Below are 15169 nucleotides of genomic sequence, written 5' to 3'. Positions count from 1 at the left end.
TTGTATTCACATGCAGTAAAGTTTATAATAGAATTACTTTTTTTTCTTTCACGTGACGACAGAGTGTTGATGCCTTTCCCTGAGATTCATCGCTGCATCTTCGTCATCGTCTCTGTAAATGAGTGACACATTAGTGCCTATTATAAGCGCCCAAACTGTACCCCCCCCCGCTCTCTCTCTCTCTCTCTCTCTCTCTCTCTCTATCTCTCTCTCTCTCTCTCTCTCTCTCTGCCTCTCTCTCTCTCTATATATATATATATATATATATAGATGCACTGCCGAATGACTGCATACGAATAAACTCTGACGAACAAAACAACTTCAGTTGATCAACTCACCTCGTCTTTCAGTCTTCATAGAGTTGTTCCCTGATGATAATTACATGTTGAATTATCCCATGTAAGTGTCTGTTAATTATATCCGTTTAAGCAGTATGCTCAAGACGTGCTCTCTTTTGTTATAGCCTGGTTTACTTCCCTGCTTAGATTGCTCTATTACACAAATAGTAAGTATAACGGTTGTTGTTTTAGCATTTTCCTTTCTCCCTCCTTCCGTTTGCATATTCCTCATTCGCACCTTATAGCTGGTCGACGATTCCGACGATCGAATCAGTCCAACGCATCTTAGCTTACTTTTTGTCTTTGCAGGCGATGTCGTCTAATTTGCCGTTTGCGTTGTTCTTTTATGGCGATGATTAAGACCAGACAAACGTCAGCCCCTTCCCTCTCGCTCCCTGTGCCGCTCGTGTCGCCATTGTAGACGAATTCGATCGCACAGGGTCGAGTCAGATCAGGGGTTGTGCTCGATGGCAATCCCCGGATCCGTCGCATATGTTTTTCAATTATTATTCCTCTAAATCTTCTTTATTGATCATCATTGTCATCGTCAGGGTCGATGCTTAAGTAATACTTTGACCGCTCTGTCATGGTGATCCTCATCGTCGATGAGGTCCACGACGTTACGTACAACGCGCTATGTCCTAAGGCCCGCTCCTACTGCGTGACCTATAGCGCTTCGCTAAGAATATCTATGTACCGCAGTGTTCAACGAGCGATGTCTAAGCACGCTTCATTTATTCATGTCGTCTTCACGATGCTGAAGCGCGATAGTGAAAATTTATGAATCGATGGCAGAGAGTTTTTATTTTCTGTCAAATGCTTTTGTTCAACATCTGTTTCTGTGTCTACATGAGGTTCTTTATAGCCGAAGCGAGAATTATTGCCACTCAAGTCGTAACGTAATGGAAGGTGTTTTTCCTGTATTACGCACGCTTGTCACTAGATCACACGATGGCAGACGATGTCAACTGACTAATCGATCCCCTAAGCTAACCACTTACTATGTCCTTGTTGTTATTATTATTATTACTATATGATGAACGCTTGTGCGATCAGACCACGGGGACGTATTTTTCATCAAGGGGGCGGAAGGGGCGGAGAGGGAATTCTGGGACATTCTAGTGATAACCATTGGCAAAGGCGGCCGCCATTAGCGGGCCCATCGAGACAGTGAGCGGCGGGAAGCCCGATGGCTGAGGTGACGTCGCCGTCTGAACGTAGCTGACGGCGCTGCTATCACCACAAGCTGACGTCGTGTACAGCTCCTGGATGCCAGCCGCCGACCTTAAAGGGCCGGGACTGGCCGTGTTCCCGGCAGCTCCCATGGCGCCAGCTGCTCCACCCACTCCGCCTACGCCAGCCACCGCCCCTGAGCCGAACGCCTGCTGGCCGCGAGCACCAACTGGCCCTGCTCCGTTCGCTGGCGAGGCAGGGGCTGCAGCGAAACCTTGTGGCCCGTAACTGTTGATCACTGCAAGTCGTCGATAACAGTAGAAATACAATAAGCAAAAACAATAATAACAGGAACAACAAGAGCAAAGAGAAACACAAACACAGAAGAAACGAAATGAATATCCAGTAAATTATCAGTACAGTAGATCAATTTAGCTCTATCTATTGCGCACATCTTAAAGTACAATACAGTATAACACATATACTCATCTATGATATATAATTATTATTACTAGAACGGATCTAGGCTGTATTGTCGTTATCGTTATAATTAAATATCGCTTAGTTAGGCTAGATTGAACCTCGGTAGAACAATTTACACTGGTTGTTTTTGTCGCGTATCTACAGCTTTATAATCGTTCATCTAAATTAAGTGCTGGACGTTTTTACGTGGATTCGATACGTCTCATACAGCAGTTAAAATTGCTCATTGTCATCATCGTATAGAAACACGTATCATTTTTACAGGTTTCGTGCTGTTATTGAGAGAAGGCTAAAATGGCATAAACGTAAATAGATAGTCAATATACAATCGCTATTTATTTTTAGGCGTGTAGTATTTTGCCATGATTACTGTTAAGGTCCGTTGATTGACAACAGATAAAGGCGGCCCTACTTATTTCGTCGTAAAATAGGTATATTCGCTAATAGCTAGTTCCTTTTTCCGTATTTTTACGTTGCGTACATCGAAAAGCACCGATTGATTAACAAGCTGAATACATAATAACATTTAAATAAGATTTGAGTTGGAATCTTCGCTTTTATTTCATCATATACACACATATATATTTTTCGGACACCTGTAAATTTGTTTTTTTCTACATATTAAGGAAGGTGATGACATTAGAAGCGAAACGTACGATTGGATCACGGTAATAGGTAAATTCAATCGAGTACGTTTGTTCGAACAGAAGTTACATGAATCGGTAACACATGATATTGTCTATAGGTAAGTTAGTTACATCAAGTCAATGTAACGTTACGTTGGCTGGAGCTATGGTCGTATGGACTTTTCCACATGGGAACAAAGAGATCTAATCACTGCTATGGTTGTTATTGTTGAAGCAAACGACTGATAAAGGCCTGTTGGCTCATTACCTGATAGCGCTTGCGTTAGCAACGGCGGAGACGTTTGCTGTCCATTTAGCTCGACTACAAACAACACAAAAAGACGATCTAGTTACTAAACTACCCTAGGATCTAAAGTACAATACTAACGACACTTAGACAAAAACAACAGCACCCTTAAATAAATATGGGCCATCAGCTAGACATACTACCAGCTGATCAGGCTAGAGTTCATCAAAAAAAAACAAACGATTATCACGAATCGCTTAACAAAATGATTTTACCCAATTTATTCAATTCAACATTTGTTAGAGTTCCAACTAGAAGGTCAGTAACTGGTTTTGTTGCCGCCGGCCCGAACCCCGTCGACGTTCGCCACGCGTCGCAAAAATCTTCGAAACTACAGCCACAATCGCGCATGCCATTATTGTATTACAATATGAGGTGTTCAGGTAAGGATACAGATGAGGACAAAAGCAGGTAAAAGGGTTATGGTATGTGTCCGCTCAGCCCTCGGTAACTGAGAACGGGACGAGCCCCACGACGCCAGGAGACCCGTCATGCAGTTCCGTGACGCTGGTTGGGTTACACGAAAACATCTGCACGATGTCCTTCGTAGTGATTCATGTATTGTTCGTGTACGTTCGTATTAAGTTCTCTGTAGCTTGTCCAATCCCTGGCGTCTCCTGCAATTCTACGGTGGGTGTTTGAACCGTGTAAATGCGAACGTTTCGAAAACTAGTGATTACTCTGTATTCGTTTGCTTCACTCATGGCTGTCTTCGACAATGATGGCATAGACAAGTGTAATATGAAGTCGAGTTTGAGTTTCGTATGATAAAAGTGTCATATAAGGCACACATTACCATTGTCCCACCCTAAAGCACCAAACCTTTAACGTGGTATCCTGCTACAAAAAGCCAGGAGCGGAACTACATCTGTAAGAGATCCGCGGAAAATTGGTTTCTAATTATATTCAAGCATTATGCTAAATCAGTCAACTTTGCTATCCATCAGTCGTGTCCTTTCCCTAACTATTGGCCGTTATTCTGGGCTCCAACTGTGACGAGATCGCTATATCTACGTACACTGTACAGCTTAACGATAAAGAGTTTTTACGATTAACTTCGTCTCTATCCAACCCTAAAATACACGTTGACAATGAACCGATTTTGAATTGGAATTTTCTTATTATCTGTTACACAGCTAAAATGGCTTGTGGTAGAAGCGTTTTAAGATCGATTGCAGCACTACCATTCCTGCTAATATAGTAAACGTCAATGGGGGACTCACGTAAACCATAGGCCTTTGACAATTTCCATTTTCCAGGAACATTTTTGCCTTCAACGACCTCATACGTAATTGTCTTCATGGCTCGTGTGTACTGTTAGCTTTAGTAGCAATTTGTATAGATTTACTTCTACGTGTTTCTAACAGCCGAATTATTATTATATGCGGTAAAGTCAAAAACGTTTTGTTTCGGTTTTCTGGAAAGTACTATCATTGGTCTAAATCAACAGCTCAAATGTTCATGAAGCGTACTTTTTTTTTTAGCCTAAATTTTTACTTACTAGCCATTAGCGATTCCAGTTATTGCTCTTTGACCTATTGCTGTGTGTTGTTTGTAAAACCATTCGGTCACAACCGGTTGAAGCAACCATGGAAATGCTGAAGCAAACTACATAGATTTTCCAAGGAGAAATAACAATAGTGCGCATATGTGTGTATATATATATATACACATATACACACTACTGTTGTCCTAATTATTCAGAAATATATACATTTTCTACGAAATTTACATAGTTACTTTTTCGGGAGAAACTCCAAAGCTATAAACGAAATGATGGCTGAGAGGCAAAAACCGGAAATTACATTAACGACGATGAAATAAACGGCATTGAATTACATATTATTTCAAGTGTTTTTTTTTTTGTTTGCTTTCGTGTTATTGATACTGATGCATCAAAATGTTTCTGAGTAAATTTTTGACAAAATGAATGGCTATTGCTCTTACGAAATAGAACCCAATGTGACAGGTTCCTACAACCTGTCACATTGGGTTCTATTTCGAAGTAAACGAAACGTAGTGAATTGCCTATTGGTGGTGCGGGCTAAGTTAAAGAATTGAACTGTCCACTGTCATCTAGTAGTACATAAATGCATGCCATAGCGTTCATTTGAACTTGTTGTCTACTCTTTACAATGGCATTCCGTGTAGCATATCACGTATCTACCGTTGCAAGCTACAATATGGTAACTAGGGTATATAGAACAAAAATGAGGCCAGTCAAATCTACCTGGTCTACAGCATTTTCTACAAGTGGTAAGCCGGTAACATAAGTTGCGGGTCATTTCGGCTGGCTAGCAGGACCCAGGAACATCGTTAAAAGTGTATAGTTAAATATATAGTTTCTGCTCTGAATAGCGTTTCAGAACACATAATTGAATAAAGAGCTCGTAGATGTTTTCATTATGGGCATGGCCCCCGCTACTCTGCCAGAGTGGTCCTGGATGCTGCCTACCTCGGAGTTTGCAGGGCCGAACCTGCCATGAAAAAAAAACAAGATATGATAAATAATATGCACAGTTTCGCTAGTGCGACAAGAAGCTTTTATTTTCAGCTGATCAAGATTCAGAAAAGCACGAATCAGTGTTGAACTAAGCTAATTAGTTCAGCTTGCCCCTAGCAGCTTTAATATAGATCTCTCACTTTTGTGGCCCATTCCGCGATTGCAGCGCCAGTCACGCAAATACAAACTTTCCAATCGCCCGCTACGTGTTGAAACGCCTACGTAGATCCACTACATCAGCTAAATTCACAAGCTAAATGAACAAACATAAGGATCACATAAAGCTTCGGAATCCTAGACAACCTAATCATTTGCTACGGTTTCACTATCAAAAATGGTTCGAGTAAATCATTTTCGGACGATCAATCATAGAATTCTATACTATTGTATTGTACTTGCAAATCAATGAACGATGCGTTTAGTTATGTAATCATCGTAATATATATATATATATATATATATATATATATATATATATATATATATATATATCAACGACAAAGATGCTGACGGGCCGACAGGAACGGCTGATCGATGGAGGGTACCTCTACGAGGACGGTGCACTGGTGGCGCCCTCTCTAACGAATAGAATACGTAAGTAAGAACAGTGCACTATGGTACAATAACCGATTACCATATCTACGAAACACGATACAACAAGTCATCCCTCTATCGGGATCCCCGGCTACAAAAAAGTTAAAGTAATTAGCAGTAATCACGGAGTCAATCGAAATCGCAGATTTAGGTTCTACGAGACACGATTCGATAGCGTGCTTACCCCGGTATACGGCCAGCCATAAATAGCAGCAGGAAATAGATATTCTGTACATGTCGGTGTCGAAGGGCGAATTAATCTTTCTCAAGCAGCTTCGTCAAATGACGTACTGCCCCATTTCGGACAATGCAGTATTGTGATAGCGTACACACGATTCGTCGAGACGACACGCTACGAAGATGATGCGTCAGTCAAACAGGTTCAGTCGTGCTTGAAGGTTATTAATTAGTTAAAGGCTGTTAGCTTGCGTCAACTTGTCACCACCCCACCGAACAGGTACAGCCATTCCGATTCTAAACGACCCTTTCGTGTGCCAATAGAGCCTTGAGCTTAGAATAGCTAATGCCAGCAGACTGGGTTTTTGTTCTCATACAGGTAAGGCAACACAGCAGAGGCTAATGCTATTTATCTGGAATGAGATAGATTTTTAAGGCACAGCGAAATGGACACAGAATCAAGAAAGCTTCGGGTTAAGGAAAACCAAGGACAATATAGCAACAACAATAAGAGAAATAGGCAATGCATATTATCCAATTTCCGTCGAAAAAAAAATTTGAAAAAGCTAGACCGCATGATATCCGCTGCCAATGCTAAACATCTTTGGTCTGTGCGGTGACAAGTAGACGGGAGCGTATACTCAGCGTGAGAGAGAGAGAGACAAGGCGCTGTCTCGAGAGTCCTTCGTTAGTTACGGAGGACGGTGGCTACTTTCCTAACTAGTTGGTTTGGGAAACAGGCGAAAAGTGTCCCAGGGGGCACGGTGGGACACGCTACGGGGTCTGGAGTTGAATTGGGTTATTTCACCATCTCACACTAACCACTCGTTCGTGTGCAGCTCCGACCGTCATGGAGGGGTGATGAACTCGTCAATTCTGCTACGGCGGGTGCTGCGAACATGTTGCTCGGGCGTTGATCGTCCTAGCAACATATACTCGCCATTTGTTCCCTCCTGCTCGCTCCGTCCCGAGGCTCTCCGTAGTCAACTAAGCAAGCTTTGACCAAGACCCATCTGTTCTGCCTTACCGACGGGTACAGCAGCATCGGTGATAAAAACCGGTGACTTGCAATGGCGCTTGTCATACCTGTCAAACTGGCAGGAATCCTTTCTGCTTCTGCTCTATCCGTGTTACTTCTCGCGAACTGCTTGGCATAACCGTCCTTAGAATAGTCCTAAGTTTGATTCATAAACTCACTTTCAGGACAACTAATTCGGTGGAAGTTATTACAATTTAGTTGGATCACGGCCAAAGACAATACGAGTTGTATCCATTTTGCCAAATTGGATACAATCCTACGATGTGTTTATATATATATGGAGCTCTTGGTCCTGTCAAAAGCTGTTTCCCGCCGACTATGCAAGTGACATCGAAGGAATGGCTTTAGATAGGTCAGCTTCTTCACGGACCTATCCATCCAAACCTTCGATTTGCTCTGTATGTAATGTGTTTTTATGGTACGAAAGTGGCTCGTCTGATTAGGCAATGCAGTTGAGCGGAAGCTGCCTAAGGAAAACTTCCAAAATCATGTCTAGCGATCTCTAAGAGAGCACATGAGTTTTCTACCACACTAAGCAAGTAATCAATATGGGAAATGACATAAATGATCACGCGTGTCATATATACCGAAAACAAAGTGCGTCTATCAGCTACTATCGATTAGGGCTAACGAATTGTACTAGCTCGGGTATAAAACAAAACAGAGAAAATGATATCGCTATTTCTAGTAGCAACTCAATACACTTTTGTGCTTCGGTACGACGATCTGATCCAACCGCTAACGGCTTCAATATCGAACTAAATGATGAACAGAACCTCGAAACTTTCGATAGCCAACACGATAATATTTATCTAGAAGCCTATTAACTGCTGATTTTCTGCCGGTACGGTATTCATAATTGACACAGGTCTGCTACGAACTACATTCAGGCACAATGACGTGAATTGGAGGTAGAACCAACTTCTTAGCGTAAGGCTTCCTGCTCGTTGCGCATAATTAACTAATCTGTTTCTTGCCAGCTGGCGGATGGATATAGATAAATTTATATAAAATAGCCTATTGGAAAAGGTGTTTTTCTAACTTGATGATTAACTAATACGATATCGAAGTATTTCGTATTCAGAGGTAGCAACGTTTGAATGTTAGGATCTAGTATTATTATACCTGAATGTGACGACTGTGCTTAATTTAGATCTTTATTTTTTATTATTGGTAGTAGTGTTGTAGTAAACGTGCGTTACATCGGTGATTAAATTATTAAATCAATCTGTATTTTAATATATTAAGTTGATAGGGAGACTTCACAAGTACAATTATAGCTGCTTATTAAAAACAATAGGGATTTTCCATGTGTCTTCCGCAATATGTGTCTCGACCACAGTCATTATGGCTGCCCAGGATTGACAGGCATTACAAAAACTAGCCAAATCTACATAAAGTTAAGGGGCATTTTATTCTTCTTATTATCGTTTCTGTTGTCATTTTCATCATCAATCGCCAATCAGGATTATTCGAAATAGATTGTATTCTGACATCGTCACATGTTCTCTAATGTAGCTATATATATATATATATATATATATGTTTTGTTTGCTATTGCCACCGCAATAGATTGTTGTATTTTTTTCAATATAATAACTGTGATCATAGCAATAAATTATGTCATAGTAATAAAACCATATGTATTTTATAGCAAGTCACGTATTTGTGTGGTGCATTTATGGTCAATATTTTCATAGTAGCTCGGTAGGCCTCTAAGTTTGCTATTGCTACGAGTGTTGGGAGTGCCACATTAACTCTTTGTAAGCAGCCATTAACAAACAAAGAACAAATGTTATTGTAAATATCGTATCTATCTATCTGTGGCAACTGAGATACCAAACAGGAAATCAGGTGCCTGCTAGTCAAGCATCTATCTTCATACCTAAGTTTAACTTACTTTCAAGACACAGTTACAATTGATGTATCGTTGTTAGAGATAGTCATCAATCTAAGCTTGACTTGTCACTCATGTGGGCTAAACATCAGAATGGCCTGATATTAGGCCACTGATCTGCGCGAAAGGCAAACTCTCTTTTTTTAATATGCCCGCCCAATGCGACTTCGTCTCCATCGATCTAAATGGTGTGATACGAATTAAACGATGCACGTTTTCAGTAGAACTTCTTAGACTTACTCTTGATGTATATATTATTATCACAAAATATTGTGTGAAGCCCCGAGATCCGTCAGGGTAATCAGGGCACATCAGCCAGCCTTTAAGTGCCCATATAAGTGTTCTATATGTATGTCGTCGACTCACGCTGTTTGCAGCCGGCCTAGGACAGGCGCTCTAGAACACCGTACCTAACCAATCGGGACGGTGTTCCGATTAAAAAAAGGGCGAAATATCTGTTCTACTTGCTTATGGCCAGTTGTCCGGTAAGTATAAATATGTTCCACGGGCTGAGACCTATTCGCAGTACGTGAGCAGTTTATAGTCTCCAGCATACGTTCACTTTCACACGGGCCTATAGAACTCCGGCCAGCTGTTGCAAGTCAGAAACGCCCCAGTAGCTCTCCTTTTTAAACGGTCCTGCACTGTTTCCAATAACAACTGCGTATGTGTCAACTGTTATCGTATTAACACCGCGTCCCGTTTTGTTAATCTGATTGTTTATGTCTGTTAACCTGATGTAGTTTGGTACTTTGTTCAGTAACTATGTCTGCTGATTGGCGTTTTCCTGCAGATATTATGCTTCTTGTTTGTCTCGTTTTAGCTTCGCTAGCCATTGACTTCTAATGTTAATTTGCCCTTAACATGTCAACGACAACCCCTCAAGAGCTTGCCCTGAAAGAAACACTGTCAAGCCTACAAGACCAGGAGATTTTTTTCTCACGAATGCATCTTTTGCCGTACACGTGTGTAGGACATGTAGAATGTAAACAACTAGATGTTTATTAGCTATCGTTGTTACTATTCATTCCTAGTAAAGGGATTTTTATATATTGTGTTGAAGCTGCACTAGTTGACATTTGATTCACGTATCAGCCACTAGTATCTGAAATTTCGTGTTATGTATGTAATATGATGGTATTAACAAAAATTATTTTTTACATATACACCCCGGCTTAAACAGAGACCTGCATTTTTTTTTTCAGTGCACGTAGATCCAGTCAGACGAAAGCTCAAAGGAAGAGCGTTTTAATATCGTGCTTAGATTAATGTTAATATTTGCTTAAGCACGTTAATTATAGACTAGCGAAGAAGGGTTAATTGTAAGGAGTTTTCTCCAGCACGTCCTCTGCTACCCTGTACGCAAAAGTGTTTTTAAAAGACATGCAAGACAGGTTTTACACGACCTGGACAGGGACCTTTTTACCAGTGTCCAGCAAAGCCACTGACAATTCGACTAAGAGTCTTCAGCGGAACGGTGAAAAACGGAAGACATAGAGGCTTCAGATCGTAACGATAGCAGAATATAAATTCATTAATATAGATTAAGTTAGTTGAGCGCAGCAAGTTACACGAAACAATGGAAAATCTACTGAGATCAACGTTGTGAAACACCTCGCTAAGCTATATTATGTGTGAAGGGATGAAACGTAATTTGAGGGGTGTAGCTGGTAATAATAATATATTGCAAAATCAACCAAAGTGGGGAATTACCAAGGCCAAATGCAAACAACAGCAAGGGACCGATGGATAGGAACATTAAATAAAATCTGTAAAGACCGTTGGCGTACCACCGCTCGAAACCGTGAAGCCATTAATTTGTTCCTGTATATTTACGATACCCATAAAATAACGACATAATCAGTTATTTTTAGTTAGAATTTATTTGGTGAATTAATATTACATTAAGACCATTTGTCTGCGTGCGACCTCCAACGCATATTGAAACGTGCCGGAGCCCGTGTGACATGTCGTCTTGCAGTCGTAGCAAATAGCGGTAGTAGCAAATCTTTATCTGTGCCATTAAGGGTTGTAACAAGAACGATTTTCTTACATTTGTAGTTCTTTTCATATTGCGAACATGATATGTTAGAACGCTCGTGCGGGGCGCACCTGTTTCTGTTGTGGTTTCCCGTATTTCGCATGTAGACGAGAGGATCAGCTTTTGGCTACAACGACATGTAAAGTTTTTGCTCTTCGTCCCCTTCCCTTTACCCCAGTTACTGTCACCTACCGCCCCCGATCATTGCATCTGCCCCCCCCCCCCCCGCCCTCACAGAACAACACACAACAGCCGATACAAGACCACGCTCACGCCTATAATATCCTTACAAGGTTCGGTCGCCCGCTCGTCGTTTGCCTCATTCGCGCTTGAGGCTATGCTAACTTAGACCCTCGATTGCTTGGTAACTCGATTTGCTGGCAATTAATATGCGCCATTAATTATGTTTAGTGTATATTCGTACGCGAATCCTCAATTACGTGCGTTATTTCCCATAAGTATGATGAACAATCCTGACCCACTTCTTACTTAAGCCTACTCGGTTAACAGTGAGGAATAAGAAAATTCAAGATCTTCGTTTTCCCTAAAACTCGTACCAGCCCCGTAAGGTCAGTTTATAGTCTTATTACTACCCGGCCAGCAAAAAAATTGTAATCGTTGAAGTTTTGCTTTTTAGAGCTCGCCATGTGCGTCATTCGTGCCGTCGTATTGTTATGACGACCTTCGTTGTCTTTTTTCTGTCTCCGCTGCGCGGTGGCTCTGGCTCTGCGTGTTGTCAATTCCTGTGATGGTTAAGTGCCTATCTGTATGTATATTAGTCTGGACTGGATGTTCTTCAGTTTTGGTAAACTGGCCTGTCTGTTATTTGTGCACTTCTGCCTCTATTCGGTTGTTTATCTGTGTATGTGTTCGTAATTAATCCTCTGTAAAATATTATACGGGTGGTAAATGTTTTGTGTATTTGTTCCTGTTTCTCAATTGTTCATTAGTCTTGTCCATTTTCCATCTTTGGTTGTTGTTGAGCGGTATTCAGCTTCAGCGTGTCGTCCGTCTGTTTTTCTGAATGTTGATACCGATGGCGGTCACTCAGCTTTTTCCGTATTTAATTTCTGCGCAATTAGTTTTTGCTGCTGCTGCTGCTGTTACTAACAGTACGATTCCCGTATATGAGGTTTAATCTATAATAACACTGTTAAAGCGTACTAGTGCTTACCTGCCCAGAAGTACTAAGCTTTTATAGCATGTTGTTATGTGTGGGGTGATTATCATTGTTCTTGCTAGCACTTGAGATATTATTGCTTTTTTACCACCAATCATAGACAAATGGCAACTAATAGTGTGCTGTTTGATCGTGAACATTATTGAATATGATTGTTATTCGACTGCCAAATCTATCTAACAAGCTACCTAACAAGTATCATATAGTATTTAATTCATTAGGGATATGCGTCGCTACCTAAACAAAGAAGAACTAGTCAGTCTTCACTGTGCCAGATTTTGGTTTCAGTCGATCAGCTACGTGTTGAGAACCGTAGAGCTCTTGGAGTTGTCGCATGCGACTGCTGCATTTCCTGTTGCTTGTTTGCTACGGCAAAATTCATCTATTACACGGATCTATGTGAGTTGTCCTGTGATATCTTCGCATGGATAATTGACCACATCATGCATAACCTATGCCCTACCGTATATTAGCTTGATAAATCGTCTTACAATATTAACAGTAGTTTCTGTAGGAAATATCTTTTTGCCTATTTTTTTTTTTAGTTGTATAAACTTATCCAAATAGCAGTAGATCTACGACGAGAAAGAGCTTTCGTGAACACCGTGCTCAGCTGATTTTTGATAGTCTTACTGGGCTAGCAGTGTAGTAGCAATAATGATAATAATAATAATAATAATGATTTTAGTAGTGGGTAGTTACCATTTCGTCATTCTATCAGTGTGTATGTTTTAACGCGCATAAGCACGCATGCATCGTGCCTGGACAGAAAGATATACAATTTCTACACGTTCATCTACCAAGTCCCTGGCCTGTCCCTCTTTTGTCCATCTACTCTTGAAATTCGCTTCAAGTTACTATCGGTTGTACGCAATTTACTATCAACTATCATATGCGTATCGCTAGTATCAGAGTCTAACTTCTACCGCTGTTCGACTAACTTGATTATTACGGCAATATAAGTAGGCTACGGAATTGAATATATATATATATATATATATATATATATATATATATATATATATAGGCTGCTCTATATACGTTGACTCAATATGGGATTCCTTCGGAAATCATGCTGCGTTATAGGCTTCTGTGGCCGTTTCTAGTATTGCTCATACGATGTGTCTTTGGCTTGGTCCTGATGGGCATGTATCTTATTGTATATATGTAGTTACATTTAATTGCACGATTAAAACAAATCCCAATGCCAACTACATATTGCTATCGTGTTTACCGCCCGAGGTCATGTATCTTTTGGGTAGCTACCAGGTAGTCCGAATGCATGCGCGATCAATAAGACGTTATATAAATCGTCCATTAGTTGCTTATTAGGCCAATTCGAAACGGATCGATTACAGGCCCTCGGAACGCCTGCGTTTCCCTTAAATTACATTGGTGATTTTGACTGTGTGCGAAATATGTCCAGCTGCTCAAGTGTGTAGTGGGGTAATCTTGAGGTGACGGATTCAGTTTAAAAGGTGTAATGCGTTTTTCTTTCAACTACGTATACGTCTCTTTCATTTCGTATACGATCGATTCGCAAAAACCCATATGGGCCGAATGAAAAAGCTTTCGATAATCCTTGTACTGATTGTTCGGTCGTTAACGTTCGGTACCTCGCCTGGTCTACCTTAGCAGAGAAATGACTTTCAATCCTTGACGTTCCTGCCATAACTTGACGTTTTCTACGTTACTGTTATTGTGCGATTCGGCCAACTCGACTGGTACTACAACCTTGAAAGTACTCATGGAAGATTTAAAGCTCTTTCATTTTTCAGCCGATAGCTAATTACGAACCAAATTATTTCATGATTCTATGGTTACTGTAGCAGAGGGAAATTTCGCATATACTTTTATATAACCAATTGCATCTGTGTACGATCGTGCAGTCCTGTATGTGATAACGTGTGAATGTACTGTGATATTGTGTATGAATGAATATATGGTGTTAGTAGGTAAGGTTGACATTTGGCTTTTCGTATAGATCAGCCTATAAACAACTTTTTTTTTTTTACAACTAATGATAATTTTAGGTAGTTAATGAGTAAAACGAAACAGAAAGGTTCAAGTTGTGCAACAGGCCTTTTTTTCTATTCGACATGACCTTTGTAAATAGTGATCTTTAGTGTATATTGTTTACCAGACACCGTTTTAATCGTCTTAAATAATACGTATAGTAGAAAAGAACCAGGTTCAAAGCGTTGACTTGACAATCTATACAACTCAGAAGATCGGGTCTTAAAGATAAAGTGCAACCGACCGAGAAGGCCTAGAACTTGCGTGCAATTGCGATGCAGTAGTCACAGAAAAAACGTGCTTTATAATCCTAACCTATTGGGCATGTTTTGCCTACTGATCTTCCTTTATAATCCATTATTTATTGTTTCATCTCATCGATTTTCGCTTTATGTTGTCGCGTTGTGTTTCGCAGCCCTTTTTTCCCCAAAAAAAAAAATCCTTTGGCCAGTTTGATGTCGCTGTGTTTGAAAGAAACCGCAGAACCGTCAGCAGATGGCTTTGGCCAGTCCTATTGCCGCACACGTCAGCTGCTCAACTCCTTATTCGTAGCAGACTGCCGTGCAATTCAAGTTCGTTGACGTTCGTTTTTCAGGCCGAATTCGTTGTCGGCCATTCACGAAACTCATTTTCGTGCATGTATACAGTTTTGCTATTAGCCGTTGTTGTCACAATTAAAATATCCTAACTTATCAAACTTTTCTTCCATTACTTGGAGATCATCATTCGACTCATTTATGTCAGCAGCTTATTTAGGCGAATATATAATTATACTTTTACATATATATATATATA

The 15169-nt window shown here is 40.6% G+C and overlaps 2 protein-coding genes across 10 annotated transcripts in view; one reads left to right on the top strand and one right to left on the bottom strand.

Moving 5' to 3' along the window:
* Window positions 1-15169, top strand: part of LOC111253430 (uncharacterized) — a 440857-nt gene that overhangs the window by 42445 nt on the left and 383243 nt on the right. The window lies entirely within an intron of this gene.
* LOC111253425 (RNA-binding protein Musashi homolog Rbp6-like) overlaps window positions 1-15169 on the bottom strand; it is a 317203-nt gene that overhangs the window by 17088 nt on the left and 284946 nt on the right. For both annotated transcript variants that reach the window (XM_086992763.1, XM_022812771.2), the window contains 3 exons: window positions 2889-2942; window positions 339-1809; window positions 38-112 (listed from right to left, as the gene is read on the bottom strand). In XM_086992763.1, the coding sequence (XP_086848889.1) occupies window positions 1457-1809; window positions 2889-2942 (407 nt within the window). In that variant the 3' untranslated portion in view covers window positions 38-112; window positions 339-1456. The remainder of the gene's footprint in view (window positions 1-37; window positions 113-338; window positions 1810-2888; window positions 2943-15169) is intronic.

The sequence above is a fragment of the Varroa destructor genome, unplaced genomic scaffold (genome assembly GCF_002443255.2).
Source record: "Varroa destructor unplaced genomic scaffold, Vdes_3.0 BEIS01000006.1, whole genome shotgun sequence".
In the NCBI taxonomy this organism is placed as follows: Eukaryota; Metazoa; Arthropoda; class Arachnida; order Mesostigmata; family Varroidae; genus Varroa; species Varroa destructor.
Note: the sequence above shows the minus strand (reverse complement) of the source record. Positions and strands in the feature narration are given on the sequence as shown.